Consider the following 20,103-nt stretch of genomic DNA (forward strand, 5'->3'; position numbering starts at 1 on the left):
AATGTTTTATAACATATATGACCAAAAACCAATATTTTATAACATTTTAAAGTTTAGTTTTCCTATCATTTGTAATTAATCAGATAAACATAACGTATATTCATCACTACAGATCCCTAAATACTGGAAACACAAAACTTACCATCAATATCAATAGTCTTGAGTGCCTGCTGCATTTCTGAATCATATATAGAAATTCTCAAGGTATGGAGGATCATAGGTAGATCATTCACATAAATTTTACCACTTTGAATTTTACTAAAAATTTTATAGGTTCTATGAAGTGCTGCACACACGTAACCAAACATTTAATTAATTCAAAGGAATAATTATTCTTATTCCCCCCACCATCTCAGTAAAGGAAGAAATGGGAGCAAATGTTTTCAGCCTTTTAAACTTTCAATTTTCATGTCTTTCCATCCATTTCCTAAATAATTCTCAGAAACTTTCAGAAAAGTCATGCAAGGTCCACACAGGCAATGGCATACACAACTTTGCTTGGGAATAGTAAATCCTTCCTGTGTGCTCCCCTGACACTGAACACGTCTCCATCCAAGATCTTAGAACTGCGATGGCTTGTGTGCTAATATCCCTCACTACACTGTCAGCTCCTAGGAGACAAGACCTTTCTTTCTCCTGTTTCCAATGCCTAATTAAGAATAGATTCTCCGAAACTGTCTGTTGAACTGAAGTGGATTTTGTTCAGCAGACACTACACTTTGTTTTCAGAAAAGAAGCAATCGATGACAAGAGAAAGACTAAAAATTGAAAATAGTGACTTTAACAAAAGGAGTTTCAGTAGGGTATTAGAGATGGAAGACAGACTTCAGTGAAATGGGAAGCAAAAAAAATAGTAATGAATGAAAGCAACTCTTTCAAGAAGTTTCTCTGAAAAATATTGAGTATAAAATTGGCAAAGCATAGATCATGAGAAAGCAGAGGAAAATTAAATGCAAGGGAGAAATGAGGGGATTTGCCTAGTGAGAGGGACCCTTTTCCAGTAAGATGAGAGGGAAGGATGTGAATGTTTGTTTGTAAGTAAGAATAGCAAGGAGTTTAGGAAGCTTCCCAACAGCCTGTACTAACTCTCTAGAAAAAGCAAAGTCATATGCTCTAGCAATCCACTTCTAGGTATTTACCCAAAATAAATGAAAACAGGATCTCAAAGAGGTATTCGCACTCCCTTATTCCTTACAGCATTCTTCATAAGAGCCATGCTATGTAAGCAACCTAAATGTCTATTGACAGATGAATGGGAGTGTCGGGGGGGGGGTTGGTATATACCTACAATGGAATATAGTCCATAACCTGTGACATAGACACACAAGAGAATCATTAGGCAAGCTAAAAGCAGCATGCGATGATATGAATAAATCTGAGTCATATGTTATTAAGTGAAAAAAGTCCCAAAACATACATCATGGTAGACTTGTACTAAAGTTTTTAAATAATTGAACTTGTTTAAATATTTCCTAAAAACATACCTCCACAATAAAATAATTTTTTAAAGGAGGGGACTAATGAGAGTAGAATTTGTGATGCTGACCTCAGACTGAGGAAGAAAGAAAATGGATTGTTTGGCAAACTTTGCAGTAAGAGGTAAGTTAGTATCAAGTTTTTATTTTGGGTGTTTGGGTCAGGTGTTTATCACATTATTAAAATGATACAACTAAATAAAAGTGGACCATGCACGTCAGTCTTTAAAAAGAGAGAAAACCTTCAGGATGTGATAACACAGATAAATCTAGAGGACATTATGCTAAGTGAAATAAGCCAGACACAGAAGGACAAATATTACATAATTCCACGTATATATGCTGTCTAAAATAGTCAAATTCGTGGAGCAAAGAGAATAATTATGGTTGCCAGGAGTCGGGGTCTGAGGAAACAGGGAGTGTGCGGAAAGAAAGGCTCAGAGAGGTCAACTGGATTTTATGAGCGCCTAAGCCAGTATGTGAGGTCAGTCAGGATTCAAGTCTAAGTCTTCTGGCTCCACATACAGTGCTCTTATCCCTACATGTCCCTTCCTAAAAGCACAGTCTCCTAGTTTTCACAAACTACTTGGCATTCTTTGTGTGGAAGGGCTAGATGACTCTGGAGAGAAAAACGCCCAGTGGAAGCCCAACACTCAAGGAACAGAAGACAATGACATGACTGAGGCTGATATGTGAAGGGGTGGGGAAGTCTCGGGAATGCCGTGCAGAACCGGCAATTTACAGAAAGCGTCTTCTTTCCTGGCCATCTTCTCCTTTCACAGCTTCAAACAAGGAGAGACAATCTTGAGATGAAATATAAAATGACAAAGGCAAGGGTGGGTGCCTGAGGTCACACTGGTAATTCAGCATCCTTGGATAATAAACTTCCTAAAAAAAATAATGAATCATACCTTGGCTCCTACTTAGTTATGATCCTCACATAAAATTGCTTTTTTGTAATTAAGTTACATGTAATATATAATAAAATGTGGAATAAACTATACAGCGGTCTTCTGCAAAGTCATGTTTTCTAAAGCAGGCAATTAATCATCTAATATGTTGTCGAAATACAGTGATGGGTTTTACAGAGCAAGGAAACTCTATCGTGTAAAAAGAACAAGAGGACTCGGCTGCCAGACTCTAGGCTATATACGCAAGCTCTGACAATATGTGCAATGTTCAGAACCAAGCAGTCATTCCAATGGCATAGGTAATTTTGTTCTAAATTCTCCTTATGACTGAGTAAAGTATCCACTTATTGCATGTATACACATGACTCCAAACAGGCAAGCAGCTAGGTAGATAGAAAAGTACCACTTTGGAAAGCAGAAACTCTAATTCTAGGTGTCTTCGGTTTTACATGGAACCTTGAGTCTTGCGTTTCAGTGACCATGTAGGGTGTGGAGAGAAGCCTCTCGAGCCATACAGGATGGATAGGAATTGGCACTGAGATCCCACAGAGCCAAATCCTTCACAAGGCCAGGTCCCCAGAGAGAGCAGACCAGAAAACAACTCATCCGTGAAGAAGTATGAGGAAAATCTGTCTCTGTCTCAGTTCTGGGCATAAAAAAAATAAAGAAGAAAGTCCATTCCTCCTGATTACATTTATGTATCCATAACTCTGTATACATATGAGTTTAGAAGTCACGTCTGCATTAAACTGAAAACAAAAACCAAAAAATTCATTTGAAGTGATTTCAGATTTGTAACATTTCTGGAGAGCACGGCAGAAACAAATACAAATTCTCTTTTAAAAAATTATCTTAGCCGGGCTCAGTGGCTCAGGCTGTAATCCCGTGCCTTTGGGAGGCTGAGGTGAGTGGACTGCCTGAGCCTGCGGGTTCAAGACCCGCCTGGGCAACTTGGCGAGACCTCATCTCTACAATAAATCAAAAATTAGCCGGGCATGGTAGCGCGTGCCTGTAGTTCCAGCTACTTGGAAGGCTGAGGCGGAAGGATCACCGAAGCCCAGCAGGTCAAGGCTGCAGTGGCCGGGAGCGGCCACTGCACTCCAGTCTGGGCGACAGAGTGAGACTCCAACTCAAAAAAAAAAAATTATCTTGTAGGAGGACAGGCTTGTTATGAGATTTTCACAGATACAAATCAACTACAATATGAAAGAACATATAAAATTGTATAAAACACCCAAGGGCACAAGGTAACATGTGAGAATCAGACAAAACAATAAACACAAGATTTAGATCCCTCAAGAACTTCATATATTGGACTTATCAGATACCAATCCTGAAACAACTATGGAACATGAGGGGAGAGTATTATATAAGGCATATTTTGAGAGTTGCCAAACAAAAATCCTAGAAGTAAAAAATATAATCACTGAAATTAAAATCTCAATGAACTAGCCGGGTTCGGTGGCTCATGCTTGTCATCCCAGCACTTTGGGAGGCAGAGGCAAGAGAATTACCTGAGTTCATGGGTTCAAGACCAGCCTGAGCAACATGGTGAGACCTCGTCTCTACAATAAATCACAAAATCACCTGGGCATGGTGACACATGCCTGTGGTTCCAGCTACTTGGAAGGCTGAGGCAGAAAGATCGCCTGAGCCCAGCATGTAGAGGCTGTGCCACTGCACTCCAACCTGGGTGACAGAGTGAGATTCCAACTCAAAAAAAAAAAAACTCAATGGACAAGTTAAAGGGCAGGTTAGATTCAGCTGGATAAAGAATAAGTGAACTCAAAAGTAGATGGGGAGAAATTATCAAGAACAAAATACAGAGAGATAAATAGATGAAAAATATAAAGCAATGTTAAAGAATTTGGAGAACTGAATGACATCTAACGTATATCTGATAGAGCATCCAGACGGGCAGCAAAGAGACTGAGGGAGGGAAATAAGTCTAAAAGATAATGCATTAGAATTTTCCAGAATTGAAAAAAGGCATGCATTCTAAGATTCAGGAAAAAAAAAAACATAGTAAGACAGCGAAACAAAAATAAATATACACCTAAGTCTATCAGAGTAAATGTAGTAGGTTGAATGATGGCACCACAAAAAGATATGTCCATGTCCTAATCTCTAGAACTGATGAATGTGACTTTATTTGGATAAAAAGTCTTTGCAGATATAATCAAGTTAAGATCTTGAGATGAAATATATAATGACAGAAGTACTTAGGAGAGAACAGAAGACAAAGACAATACACAGACACAGGAAGAAAGTCATGTGAGGACCCATGTTACGCTGGAGTTTTATGCTGCGCACACCAAGGAGCACCCAGGCTTTTTGTTTAAAAGCAAAATGCTAACAGAGAGCACAGTAAAAAAAAAATATATATATATATGTTATGATATTTATCATATTAATATCATAATATATTTAACAGAGAAAGAAGGGTAAAAATTCCATAATATTCTGAAAGAATGCCTTGTTCCATTTTTTTAAAGAGAAGGAGAATGAAGAAGGGAGAGAAGAGAAGGAAGAGGAAGTCATACTGAGGATTGCAACTTTCAACACTTGAACTAAAATGTAACGGAATATTTGAGGTCTAAGGACAACGCTTGAAGGTGAGAGAAAAATTTCCAAGTCCTTATTTACCTCAGCTCTTTTACTAGGTTGTTGTTCTCGTAAACTTGTCTTTCTCCAGACTTCCTTTCTCCTGGAAAATCAGAGAACTTCTCTTCTTCACATAGAGATATTGACGTTTCAAACCTAAATTCACAGATATTGGAATAACCATTTTGTCATTGTTGTTTTGTCTTCTCCTTTTCACCTTTTAATTATGGGAATTTTCAGACATACAGAGCCTGACAATGAAGTTCACGAACCCATCCTAGAAAAAGTGTTCAATACCTCAATTGCTGAATATCACTACAGTCACCTTCAAACTATTCCCTTTGGGAAGCTATGCACCCATGTCAGCACCTAGTCCACCTGTCAGAACAACTTTGGAACTCTTTTTCTGGAATGTCCATGGAGCTGTTATTTGTTGGTAATTGACAATTAAGTTTGCCAACTTGCCACCATGCGCTTAAATTGGCAGCACTGTACAAATAACTGTACTGGAACACCCTCCCTGCTCACCCAATCTGGCCCCCTATGACTTTTTTCTTTACCCAAATATACAGGAAATATTGAAATGAAGATATTTGATGGCATTCAAGACATCAAGGGTAATACAACGATGACTCTGATGGTCATTCCAGGAGAAGAGTTCCAAAACCACTTTGACGGGTGGACTAGGCATTGGCATTGGCACACAGTTCCCCAAGGGGAGTACTTCAAAAGTATTCTTCTCCTTGATTTATCACTTTTCAGAATGAAGACCTGGCTCACTTGTAACCTCTAACAATGACAAAATAATTTTTATATTATTTTGAATACATAGAGAAGGATATTTGATGCGGTTTAATATCCTGACATTGTTATTCTCATTGGTGCTCCAACTTTCTCATCTCTGGTGGGAAAAGGTGGGAGCCTCTTCAGGTAGACCCTTGAGTCTTTCTGATGCGTCTCTGGCAGTGAAGCAGGCATAGTTAGCCCAGCACAAGGCTCAGAGATAGACATGTGAGCTTCCATAGGCAGGGGCAAGTTAGATAAATGAGGAACAGGATGGTCAGGCATCCAGTCATCTTCTTATGGGGACATAATTATTTTTAGCAACACCCCACTGACCAGGCACACCAGATCTAACCTTGGAGTATGGGGCGACTGCTACAGTAATCATAGAGGCAATGAGGAGTTGCTAGAAGCACTGAGGCATGGAGTTCCGAAAAAATTTAATTAAACAATAACTTTTGTTCTTTTTCCATTATCTGAAGAATTATTTGTGATGCAAGTCAGCACGGAAGTTAAACAGTAAGAACTGAAACTTGTGATCATTAGCTTATAGCCTATAAAGTCCACATATCTGACCTTAAGAAATAGGTTGCTTAATCATTTTAGGAAATATAAAAAGCTGTTTGTTAACCCCAAGCACATGTCCTTTCTCTGTAAGGCACCCGCATTCTCCCTTGACAGTGTTTCTTCTCTGTAACAAACTTTCCCTTAAACTATACTTTGGACTCACTCTAAAATTCTTTGCTGGGGTAAAGTCAAGAACCCACACAGCAACTACAACCCTCACCACCCAACATCAGCAGTAGTCTTGTAGTCTTTTTTGGTTTCCATACCTCTGGAAGACAAGATGTTCCAGGCTCATCTGCATATTCTTCTCTCACAGACATGCAAATCAGTCATTTCTCCAAAGTGTCATCTAACAAGAAGTGGCATTTGAAGACTCAAGTGTGGACACAAGAAGCTGAACTTCTTTATATTGTTTTTTATTGCTTTCTTATAGCTTGGTTTTTTCTTCTTTTTCCTTCTTTTTCCTCTTCTTATTGGACTGCCAAGAATGTTCATAAAACACATATCTCATAAACTATACAACAATGGTATAAAAATAACATGAATCATATTTTAATTAATTTGAAAACAGAAGGCCCATACTGTTGGAAATAGTGTACTTTGCTTCAAGTAATCCAGGGTAGACCTAAATTTCAAAAACAACCCTAACAAGACAATGACTAACTAGATTATATCAACAACAGCTTCAGGTAACTGCTTTAGTCCTAAGCAAAATTGTGAAATAATAAAAATTTTTATCATGCATGCCACTCCTCTTCCTTAGCAGATACCTTGGCCTTTTTTTTAATTAATGTATTTATTTTTAAATCGACAGACAAAATTGTATGTGTGCATTGTGGTTTTAAATTTTTGTATTTTTAATTGATGAATCAAATTGTATGTATGTATTGTGCACCTTGCCCTTTTGACACTCGATCCCTTTATATTGCATCACCTAAACTCCTACCTCCAGAACCCCTCACCTTGCTCTTTGCCTCTCCAAAGCTGCTATATGATGAGTCCCCTCTGCAGTCCTCTAGTCTCAAAGTCAATGACTTTCAACTATTTTGACTATGATCCACAGTCTAAAATATATTTTTTATTGTGACAGCGTACATATACAGAGGAAGGGGGACAGAGAAAGAGAGAGATGGAGGGGGGAGGGAGAATGATAATGGGAACAATTTCACATATATTTTGTGAAAAGCACTCTAACGTCTTCAATTATATTCTATTTCTTTTTTTAATTTTTACTCTAAAGATGTGGGGTGCAATTCAGGGTTAAGTATACAAATGGTCACTGTACAGGTAAAGTTTGGGTCTTACTTTGGTCCCCACTTCACCTGGTTGAGATCAGGTGTCCTTGATGAAGTGTGCACCCTGCCCGCCCAGCCCCCCACCCTGCCCCAGCAGTTTCCCACCACTCCAATCCCCCTTCTTAGAGTCTTGTGATAATTGTTCAGGGTCTGTTTACGAGTGAGAATATGTGTTACTCAGTTCTTTGTTCCTGTGATAGATCACTGAGTATTATAGACTCTAAGTCTATCCAAGTTGCTGTGAAGTCCATAATTTTGTCCTTGTTTATAGCTGTGTAATATTCCATCATGTATATATATATCACATTTTTATGCAGTCCACTTTCAATGGGCAGCATAGTTGGTTCCATGTTTTTGCTATTGTAAAGAGTGCTGCAATAAACATGCACGTGCAGGTATCTTTTTCATAGAGTGATTTGAGTTCCTCCAGGTATAGTCCCAGAAGGGGAACTGCTGGGTTGTATGGAAGACTGACTTTTAAATCTTTTAAAAACAAGCCAAGTAGCGATCTCCTGAGCCGATTTCATGACTCATCGACGAGTTGCAACCTGCAGTCTACTGCTGCTTTCTATTCTCCACCCCCTCCCCATGCAGTCGCATTGCAATGGAGGCTCCGTATTTCTGGTAGAACGATGACTTCCACTCATGATTTTTAAACTTTCATCTTTAAGAAAAAGAAAAAGAAAATGAACTTTTTATCTGATAAATGAGAGCCTCATTAAATTATCAGGCCCAGAAGAGGCATTAAAATGAGATAGAGCTCTCTGTGCCAATTCCCTCTTCCCCCGGAGCCGCCGCCAGGAAGGCCGAGCTGTGCAGTTTCCGGGGCTACAAGATCTAGCCCGGACACCGGAGGCACTACGCCAGGACCCACGCGAAGGTCTTTCAGTTCCTTAACGCAAAATGCGAGTCCGCGTTCCTTTCCAAGAGGAATCCTCGGCAAATAAGCTGGACTGTCCTCTACAGAAGAGAGCACAAAAAGGGACAGTCGGAAGAAATTCAAAAGAAAAGAACCCGCCGTGCAGTCAAATTCCAGGGGGCCATTACTGGTGCATCTCTTGCTGATATAATGGCCAACAGGAATCAGAAACCTGAAGTGAGAAAGGCTCAACGAGAACAAGCTATCAGGGCTGCTAAGGAAGCAAAAAAGGCTAAGCAAGCATCTAAAAAGACTGCCATGGCTGCTGCTAAGGCCCCCACAAAGGCAGCACCTAAGCAAAAGATTGTGAAGCCTGTGAAGGTTTCTGCTCCCCAAGTTGGTGGAAAGCGCTAAGTTGGCAGATCTGATTTTTAAATAAAGATCTGACTGTAAAAAAAAAAAAATGAGATAGATATTATGCCTCACTTCCCCCTGAGTTAAGTAATTACTTCAAAGTCATCTGTGATGTGGACTCTAGACTGTCACCACCAAGCAGCTGTAAATTAATCTAGCAACACCATACACTGGACACTAAAACTCATACTCTATAGTTCAACAATATCTAGCCAATCACTAATCATGGTAATTTCTGCAAACCAATGAGAATTCCAAAAAAACAACTTTTGTAGTCACCCTTCTCCTGATGGGTCCTTTTTTGCTTTAAAAACTTAAGCCTCTCCTGTGTTCTGCAAAGCAGAACAGGCTGTGGTCCTTAACCTGGGCTCAAATAAATTCTCCACCTACATTAATTTTGCCTCAGCTTCCTTACTTAGGTTGACAAAAGGATAAGTGTGTTTCAAAATTATGAGTTGCTTCAAACATTTTATGGAAAAAAGATGATCTGGTATAAATAATGAATAAATACCTTATTATTTGGGGGTATATGCCTCCCAAGGTATTAATCTATGTTGAACAAAACTAATGAAAGAAGATAAAGTGAACACTCCCGCCGCCTTCCTTTTCTTCTCAGGTAGCAAGTTTTACTGTAGTCTTCTAGAAATAACTGCTTTGACTTTTGTCATCTAACAAACAGAAGTAGTGGTGAAAATAATAGATTAAAATAATGGAAACACAAACATCTGACAGGTAGAGAAAACACTGGTTTAAGTGCAGTGTGCAGGCAATTTCCAACTTCACCAACAGGTAAGACCAGCATTTAGTTGGAGAAAGATAAAGTGAGTTAACACTCCTGAACAGTTTCCTAGAGGATTTCTTCTTTCTGATAAATATTTCTTTTCTATTTTAGTCATTTTATAAATATTAAAAGTACAAATTAGATATTTCTCCTGCATGCATATGAAATGTTAGAACTAACACAAGGCAACCAGGCAATGCAACACACAAGAAAAAACTGCCAAAATACTCAAACAGCTTAATTCTGTGGAAAGCACAAATCCAAGCCTAGAGGGAAGAACCTTCTGTTGCCTTCCTAAATTCTCTTTAAGACAAACTTGCAGACATATAGATAATTGCCCTACTCTAACTAGAATCCTATGTACTTTATGACTTTCATGTGACCATAAGAGAAGTGAAAACAAGTGTAAGGATATTTAAGAGTTAAAACCATGCTCCTGAGTGAATGGCCATAAATACGCATGATCCTATATAAATAGTACATTATGAGAAACATAAGCTACATTTTTGGTGCTTTTAACTTGTAAAAGAATACTTTGGTAAAGTAACTTCAGTTATTAACTTACATTTTTTTACATTCTGGCATCAAACTCCTAATTTCAGGTGAAATTTTCTTCACTGTTGTTTTAGAAAACTTTATGTATTTTTTGCTGTTGATATTTCTTGAAGGAAAGTCAGTTGCAAAAGAATTAGAGCCATCATCTAATAAGTCAACACTTTCTTCTGCCTAGGGGATAACCAAGAGCCACAATCAGTTAAGCTCGCGATGCGCACACACAGTAAATATGGCATTTTGGGTCAAGTCATTCAATTCAGACCAACATTCTTTCTCAGATAGTGCTACCAAGGGGAATTCAATTGACAAAGGTTTTATTCATTAGTGCATTGTCTTTCTAGATTAAGTATTTCCAAATTTCCTTAGTGCATTACATAGCTATAAAGTACACATCATTCATTACTATATCTAACAGTTATTGAATCTAACTCTTAAGGCATCAAGATGCAAAAGTTTACCATACACTGTGCAAAGCAATCATTTTTTATTATAAAAATCAACTAGATGTTAGATACAAACCAAAAACATAAAAGAAATAATTTATAAGTTGGCCTTCCTTTAAATTAAAAACATCTGCTCTGTAGAAGACATACCAAGAGAATGAGAGAACAAACCACAGACTAGAAGAAAATATTTGCAAAATACACCTGATTTTTAAAAAACTGTTATCCAAAATATACAAAGAACTTTTTTTATCATGAAGAAAAGATTTATTTAGAAAGAAATTACTTCCCACCGACAGGAAGAGGGCCAGCACTCTAAGATGAGCCTGGCCATCTGGGGTGTGATTCGATGTTGCGTGAAAGATGCAAAGAATTGCACAGAAGTTAGATTTTTAAATATATTTTATTTAAGAATAAATTAGAGTGAGAAAGAGAAGGGATCATGTCCCCAAGGTGGGAGAGGGTGCCAAAGTCAGGAAGCATGGCAAGGGCCGTAGCTCAAAGAGCACAGAGCAATGGCCGCCAGCTGCTTGTGGTTGAGTCCTTTTAAGCATTCCCCTTGATGGGGAGGATCATTCAGGTGATTGAGCGGTGGTCTACTCAACGTAATCACAAAGGGGCAGCAAGCGCAGGTACTGACGTTCGGGGATGGACAGCAGGCAGATGGGTGGGTTAGTCACATGATTGCTGCCATGGTGGGGCTTATTCATGTCACATAGGTTACAAGGGCTGATTAGGTTAACTTGGGCGTTTGAGAATCCAATCTTAAAAGCAGGCAAAAGACTTGACTAGACATCTCACCAAAGAAGTAAGATACATGGCAAATAAGCATGCAAAAAGATGCTCAACATGATATGTCATTAGTGAACAGCAAATTAAAATGAGATACCACTACACAGCTGTTAGAATGGCAAAAACTCAACATGAAAACTATAAAATGATGATGAAAGAAATTGCAGACATAAATAAATGAAAAGCTATCCTATGTTCATGGACTGGAAACATTAATATTGTTAAAATGTCCATAACACCCAAAATTATCTACAGATTCAATGCAATTCCTATCAAAATTCCAATATCAATTTTTTTCAAACAGATTAAAAAAAAAAATCCAGGCCAGGCACGGTGGCTCAAGCCTGTAATCCTAGCACTTTGGGAGGATGAGGTGAGGAAATTGACTGAGCTCACACGTTTGAGAACAGCCTGGGTAACTTGGCAAGACCTCGATAAATAAATAAATAGCCAGGCAGTGGTAGCACACGCCTGTAGTTCCAGCTACTTGGAAGGCTGAGGCGGAAGGATCGCCTGAGTCCAACAGATCAACGGTGGGGTGGCCATGAGCATGCCACTTGGGGATGGAGTGAGACTCCAACTAAAAAATAAAAGAAAATCCTAAAACCCATATGGAACCAGGAAAGATCCCAAATAGCAGAAGCAATATTGAGCAAAAATCATAAAGCTAGAGGCATCATACATCTTTATTCCAAAATACAGCATAAATCTATAGTAAAACAAAATAATCCGGGCATAAATACAGACACATTAACTCAGGGGACAGAATGGAAAGCCAAGAACTAACTAATAATCAATTTATTTTTGACAAAGGTGCCAAGTACACACAATGAGGAAAAGACAATCTCTTCAATAAATGATACTGGGAAAATTGGAAAGCCACATACAGAGACTTGGGCCCTATCTCACACCACATACAAATATCAACTGGAAATGGAAAATTGCTATAATAATAGACTTTTATGTTCTTACCACACACAAAAAACTTAAGCATAAGACCTAAAACTGTAAAGCTACAAGAACACATGGGGGATGTCTCCATGAAATTGGTCTGGGCAGTGATTTGTTGGTGAGGACGCTACAAGCACAGACAACAAAAGCAAAAATAGACACATGGGGTCCATCAAACTAAAAAGCTTCTATACTGCAAGAAAACAGAGGGAAGAGACACCCCACAGAATGGGAGGAAAGATTTGCAAACCATATATCTGATAAGGGGTTGAGATCCAAAATATATAAGGAAATCAACTCAACAGCAAGAAAATACACCACCAATTTTTTTTATATATCCCCCCACCTAGCCTCCACACCACCAATTTTCCAATGGGCAAAGGAACTGAACAGACATTTCTCAAAAGAAGACATACATATGGCCGTCTAGTTTATGGGAATATGTTCAGCATCACTAATTATTAGGGAAATGCAAATAAAAACCACAATGAGATATCATCTAACACCTGTTAGAATGGCTATTATCAAAAGACAAAAGATAAGTGTTATAACAAAACAAACATTTGCACACTGCTGGTATAAGTATTCATTACATTGTTGGTATACATATCCAGCCATTATAGAAAACAGTATGGAGGTACCTCAAAAAACTAAAAATAGAACTGCCATGAGATCCAGCAATCCCACTTTTGGATATATATCCAAAGGAATTAAAATCAGTACGCTGGAAAGATATCTGCACGCCCATTTCAGCGTTATTCACAATAGCCAAGATATGGAAAAAACCTAACTATCCACTAACAAATGAACGCATAAAAAAATGTAGTGTAGATATACAATGGAATACTATCAGCCTGTAAAAGAAGGAAATTCTGTCATTCACAATAACATGAATGGAACTGGAGGACATTGTGCTAAGTGAAATATGCCAGGCTCAGAAAGACAAATACTGTATAATCTCGTTTATATGTTCAATTTTTAAAAGTTGACCTTATAGAAACAGAGTGGAAATATGGTTACCAGAGGCTGGAAGGTGGGGGAAGAAGGATGGGGAAAGGGAAGATGTTAATCAAAGGGTACAGAGTCAGTTAGACTGGAGGAATAAGTTGTAGTGATCGACAGCATTGCATGGTGACCACAGTTAATAAATAATGTGCTATACATTTCAAAATTGGGCCAGGCATGATGGCTTACATCTGTAATCTCCACACTTTGGGAGACCGAGGCAGGAGGAGTGCTTGAGCCCAGGAGTTCAAAATCAGCCTAGGCAGACCTCTTCTCTACAAAAAAATCAAAAAGTTAGCCAGGTATGGTAGCACTTGCCTGTAGTCCCAGCTACTTGGGAGGCTGAGACCCGAGGCTAGGAAGGTTCACCTGAGCCCAGGAAGTTGAGGCTGCAGTGAGCTGTGAATGTGTCACTCCAGGTTGGACAACAGAGTGAGACCTCGTCTCAAAAAGAAAATTGCTAAAATAACAGACCTTTATGTTCTTACCACACACACACACACACACACACAAAAGGATACGTTGGTGGAGTGATGATTATGTTAAAAACTTGATTAAATTTTTCTATAGTGTATATATAGATCAAAATATCACATTGTAGACTGCAAATGCACTCAATTATTATTTGGCAATTTAAAACAGTAAGAAAAAAATGTAATTAAGAAAAAATAATGGCAAAAATCCAAAACCCTAACAACAAACGCTTGCAAGGATGTGGAACAAGAGGAACTCTCATCACTGCTGGTGGGAATGCAAAATGGTCCGGCCACTATGGAAGACAGCTTGGCAGCTTCTTACAAAACTAAACATACTCTCACCATAAGATCCAACAATCGCACTTGTTGGTATTTGACCAAATAAGCGGAAAATGTATGCCCACACAAAAACCTACACTTGGACGTTAATAGCAACTTTCTTCAGAATTGCCAAAACTTGGAAGCATCTGTCGGAGACCCGCTCCGACCGAGGGTGGGTTAGGACCCACTCCGGAGAATCTGGACGGCGAGAAGAGACCACTCGGAGGCAGTTCTTCTGGGAACAGTCTGATCAGGACTGAAGCCAAATTTTATTCGGACTCCTTCCAACTTATATACCATTTTCTATACCCTCCAGCAGTGTGATAATCACTTGCTGGGGCGTACAATTTCCATGCATATCACGCTTTACAAACTATGCATCACAAGACCATCACGAGATTTGCAAGTTCCAAGCAAACAATTCGAATTCCATGATGCCTGTCGTGCTTCACAAAACCCACATTAAGGTCACAGGTGCACAATTTCAATACAGATCGTTCAAAGTGTTTTCAATAATGTTCAATAAATCATTCATATTATACTCTTTGTTCTAAATCCTGATTAATACAAAAACTTTTCTAAGTTAAATCCAAGTTTACTGACTCCTAATATGTTTAACGATTAATATTATCAACTTAACATTATACTATAATCTATAAGTTTACTTAAATGACTTAGCTGTTAGTTATACTATTAACCTATTATGATTTAACATAATGCCTTATAATTCAGTTAAAACTTATTCTTAAACTACCAAACTTTACTATAATTCATATGAGTTTCATATGTCTAAACTTTAATTCTTATATGATCTAGTGATTGGACTTTAATACTATGCTATATCTTATTAAGCTAATACCTCATCATTAATTCTTTTATAAATCATATATAACTATTATATTTGAATAATGTAGCAAAAGGAAACAAAACAGCAAGCATAAATTTACTCAAATATACTATAAAATGCAAATGCAACTATGAGTGTATATGTATATATTTTATTCTAACAAGTCTACTCTAAAAATCAAATAGTAGCTGTCACACTCTTGAACAAGGAAATGCATGGCCGCCATGACGGTGGCCATGGGCTGAAGCAGACAGAGTTTCGGTAATTAACAAAACAAAAGAAAACGTTCTGCTTGGCTAGGGGCAGGGCGATAAAACTATTATGGTAATTTAGTTTCTAATCTTAGCCCTAGGGGAAACTGCTTTCGGGAACAAGAGCTGACTAACCAGTCTACCAGGAAATAGAAGTTTAAAAAAGGAGTACAACTTAGAAAGACAGAGAAAAATAATTCTGCTGTGCACTCTCCATCAGGCATATTGATATTTACTTATAAGTTTTACTGCCATGTATGCACACTGGTCACTAATCACACGCCAGTATTATAGGTATAACTGATATCCTATGTCAGAGGCGATCTTCCAGATGGGCCTTTACAGGCCTCAGCCATGTAGCTATAGATGCTGGCTCCCAACAAGCAACCAAGATGTCCTTCAATAGGTGAACAGATAAATCAACTGGCACAGCTAGAGAATGCAATATTATTCGGTGCTACAAAGTGATCTGTGATGTAAACCTAGATCAACACATCACACCGTGAGCCATCAAGCCATGAAAAGGCATGAAGGAACTTCAAATGCATGTTAGGCTTTTTAAAAAGCCAATTTGAAAAGCTACGTGTTGTACAATTCCAACCATAAGACATTCTGGATAAAGTAAACCTATTGAGACAGTAAAAAGATCAGTGGCAGCCAGCAGTTGGGGAGTGGCGAGATGAACAGCCAGAACACAGAGGAGTTCAGGGTCATGAAGCTAACTATGCTATCGTGTTGGCTGCATGTCACAATGCATGTGCTCAAACTCACAGAATGTACAACACCAAAAGTGAACTCTAATGCAAACTATGGACCTTGGGTGACAATGGTGCGCCCAAGTGGGTTCATCCATTGCAATGAATGAACCACTCTGGAGCAGGATGCTGACAGCGCTGGAGGTCGTGCGTGTGTGGGTCATTGGACACACGGTAACCTAGACTTCTTGCACAATTTCACTATGAACTTGAAACTTCTCTAAAAACCAAAGTCTATTAAAGACAAGAAGGTTGCAGTTACGCAGAAGGCTGAGGCAGAAGGATCGCTGGGGTGGCTGTGAGCATGCATGCCACTGCACTCCAGCCTGGGGAAGGAGTGAGACTCCAACTCAGAAAAAAAGAAGGAGTTAGATTGCTTCTCAACAGGCACCTCTCTCTCTGCCCAAAAAAAAGGAAATAAACATGTTTAGAAACAGAGGAATGAAGCTGGAAACACTGTCTCTTAAATTTTAAATGTAGCTATTTGCTTAAGACACCTGGATGGCATCTAGTTGATGGAAGGTGCATTCGTTTTTAAACCCCTAAGCCCTTGAACCCCAAGGTGCCCTTGCAGATTATACAGGCAACTTACAAAGAAGATTACCAAGGAAGTTTAGAGAGAATCTCTATTTCCACATACGATGGGAATGAGGGAACTATTTCAGTGACTTTTGGAATCTGCTCACATGTGTCTTATAGCAAAGGCACACCTTTAACAATTTGTTTCCAGAAAAAAATAGATTTGTCACCTCAATGAGATATGTATTAATTGATGAAAGGATTCTTAGAGAGACTGGAAAAAAATGACCTAAAATAGAGAACAGGGAGGGGCAGAAAGGGCAGGAAATCCAAAAAGACCAAAGGACATAAAAGCCTGTTACCAAAGGCCAAGTGAACAAAGACAGGCCAAAAAGCCAGTGAACACTGACACAGAAGGAAGAGAAAACAAGAAAAGACTCTCGGAAACCTGCGGTCAAAGGTGAACCATCTGTGAAGCATGAACTGCTATTATAGCCGAAGGAAAACCAACCAGGATGGTGTTTCAATGTAACTTTTCAAGAATTTATCTTCAAAGTCTGTTTATAAGGGCAAAGTCAACCATATATATACACATATATGACATGAAGTACATATCTCAGCACTTAACAAGAATCCCTGAAATTATTTTTCAGGTCATATTAGGTATATGTCTTACATAATGGCACCAGATTTGTTAAATATTCTTATATCTATGCTAATATAAAAGATGAGGACTCTCAACTGATAATGGTGAATTTTACTTGAGACCTGTTCTCCCAGAAAACAGAAAAGGTGAAAGGTTATCCCCCCACCTTTCTGGAAAATGGCTTACTGCAAGCCATCTCCTCCCACATGACTTAGCTAAGACTCACCTGTGCCTCCCTTGCTTACTTATAGCAGTGTCAGACATAACCCTCAAAATTCTCCTTCTGGCCAGGCAAGGTGGCTCAAGCCTGTAATCCCAGCACTTTGGGAGGCCGAGGCCAGGGGACTGCCTGAACACGGGTTTGAGACCAGCCTGGGCAACTTGGTGAGACCTTGTCTCTACAATAAATTGAGAAAAATTAGCCAGGTGTGGTGGCACACACCTGTAGTTCCAGCTACTTGGAAGGCTGAGGTGGAAGGATTGCCTGAGCCCAGTAGGTCAAGGCTAAGGTGGCGGTGAGCATGCCACTCTACTCCAGCCTGGGTGACAAAGTGAGACTCTGACTTAAAAAAAAATTCCCGTTTTTTGTCTCATACATGATTAGATGAACAGTTTTATGCCCACTGATAATCAGAACAAAATAAACTGACCTCATAATAAAATAGTATCTGACCTTGGTCAGATGCATTGGCTCGCACCTGTCATCTCAGCACTTTGGGAGGCCGAAGTAAGAGGATTGCCTGAGCCCAGCAGTTCAAGGCCAGCCCGGGCAACATGGCAAGACCTCGTCTCTACAACAAATCAAAACAGGCCAGATGTGGTGGCGCATGTCTGTGGAGGCTGAGGCTGCAGTGGCTGTGATCATTCCCTTGCATTCCAGCCTGGGCAACAGAGTGAGATTCCAACAACAATAACAAAAACTCTCTGATCTGTTTATCTAATCATGCCACTCGTTCCCCGCTTCCCCACACCCGGTTCTTCCAGCCTTGTTTCCTCCTCCTTAGAAAAGAAAACCTCTTTGGCCCAGCCCTTGAGATGCCTGCAGATCTTATGGTCACAGCATCCTGCCACTGCAACAGTCCTCATTCTGTTTCAATAGTCTCCCTTCTTCCCTTGTAATAATTCTTCTGAATCAAATCGCTCCTTGCTAAGTCCAGACTTGTTTATATTTGACAGATGTGGCTTTATTTGACAAAATACTAAAAGGAGGGATGGAATGTTTTTTAAAAACTGCTAAAAACCAGAAGCAAGCTGGAGCAATGTGATGTCTTGTCTTTCCTACTGCCTTTAGGTTAGCTTCACTGAGTACCTCATCTTCAACCTCTCATATGAGTTTAAGTCTTTTGATCTCCAGAAGAATTACCCAGGTTCTTAACCCCCAAGATGAGCTCATCATACATGCAGAAGATCTCCTGGTAGCACATGGGTGGCTGGGATGAGCATCAGACGTGTTCGTGAAAAAAACTCAAAAGGCATCTCTGTCATGAGGCAGGTTCCTGACAACTTTTTCGCTCCATGATTTTGCTGACTGATTACAAATGTGAGAAAACATAAACTGTTAAAGAAAAAGAGAATCTTTAGAAATTGTTTTGAATAAATACCTGGCAAAATAAATGTACTCTAGTTTCCATCTTTCTGTTTAGAGGCAAATTCTGCCCTTGAAGACTCAAAGACCTTGATGAACAAATGAGAATAAGCAGTCGTACAAAAGAATCTCCTGCCAAAAAAGAAAAAGAGAGAAAAAAATTCATACGCTTGCTTGGGAGACTGAAGTAGTTATGCTTACCTGCATGAAGTTATCCCTTCAATGTCAACACTCACTTGGAGTATGATACCTAATACATTTCACCAACACAGATATGTGCACAAAAACTACAAAAAGCACTTAGTGGATCATAAATCACAGGAGATCAACCAGTTCCTTATCTTTACTTTTTGTGGTACAAGGAGAAATCCAATTTCAAATGGCACACAACACAGAAAAATCCAATTATATTTATTTACACAAATAAACCCTGAGAAGCAGAACTGTTAAAATGGCAGTAATCACTCATGTTATGAAATGCTTGCTGTGTGCTAGACATTATGATAAATACTTTGACAGGAATTACTTCGTTTGCTTCTCACAACCATCCTTTAAGAAATTGTTAACATCCCAGCCAGGTGCGGTGGCACACACCTGTAATGCCAGCACTTTGGGAGGCGGGGGTGAGAGGACTGCCTGAGCCCAAGGTTTGATATCAGCCTGGGAAAACTGATGAGACTGCATCTCTACAATGAATCAAAAAAAAATGCCGGGTATGGTAGCTCACACCCGTAGTTCCAGCTACTTGGAAGGCTGAGGTGGAAGGATCACCAGAGCCCAGCAAGTTGAGGCTGCAGTGAACGTGAGCATGCCCCTGCACTCCAGCTTGGGTGACAGAGGGATACTCCAACTCAAAAATAAATAAATAGATTGTTAATATCCTATTTTACAGATGAGAAAAAATAAAAACTTGAAGAGATCGAGTTTTCCAAGATCACACAGTCAGCAAATAGTGGAGCCAGAATTTAAATTCAGGCCGTCTGACTTCCAAGTCCATGGGCTTCAGCATTATACAACCTTACCTCTCAAAACAATACTACTGAAAATAAAAGCTGTCTTAACCTGGTTTATTTTATTTTATTTTGGGTTGGAGTTACTCCGTTGCCCAGGCTGGAATGCAGTGGCATGCTCGCAGCAACCCCAGCGTCGACCTACTGGGCTCAGGTGATCCTTCTGCCTCAGCCTTCCAAGTAGCTGGAACTATAGGTGCATGCTACCATGACCGGCTAATTTTTTGATTTTTTTTTTTTTTTTTGGTAGAGATGAGG

At 39.2% G+C, this 20,103-nt stretch overlaps 1 protein-coding gene and 1 pseudogene across 2 annotated transcripts in view; one reads left to right on the forward strand and one right to left on the reverse strand.

The window, feature by feature from the left end:
* Positions 1–18,881, reverse strand: part of EFCAB13 (EF-hand calcium binding domain 13) — a gene marked incomplete at its 3' end in the record, with an annotated part of 45,564 nt that extends 26,683 nt beyond the window's left edge. The window contains 7 exon segments of the mRNA XM_021711377.1: positions 143–286; positions 1,668–1,698; positions 2,156–2,278; positions 5,033–5,068; positions 5,071–5,146; positions 10,255–10,415; positions 18,852–18,881. Of these exon segments, the coding sequence (XP_021567052.1) occupies positions 143–286; positions 1,668–1,698; positions 2,156–2,278; positions 5,033–5,068; positions 5,071–5,146; positions 10,255–10,415; positions 18,852–18,881 (601 nt within the window).
* Positions 5,574–8,958, forward strand: LOC103258421 (annotated as a pseudogene). Its single transcript, XR_002481859.1, has 2 exons — positions 5,574–5,607; positions 8,427–8,958. The product of XR_002481859.1 is annotated as a 60S ribosomal protein L24 pseudogene (transcript).
* Positions 18,882–20,103: the final 1,222 nt, after the last annotated feature.

This window comes from Carlito syrichta, unplaced genomic scaffold (genome assembly GCF_000164805.1).
Source record: "Carlito syrichta isolate Samal-C Ts95f unplaced genomic scaffold, Tarsius_syrichta-2.0.1 Scaffold302107, whole genome shotgun sequence".
In the NCBI taxonomy this organism is placed as follows: domain Eukaryota; kingdom Metazoa; phylum Chordata; class Mammalia; order Primates; family Tarsiidae; genus Carlito; species Carlito syrichta.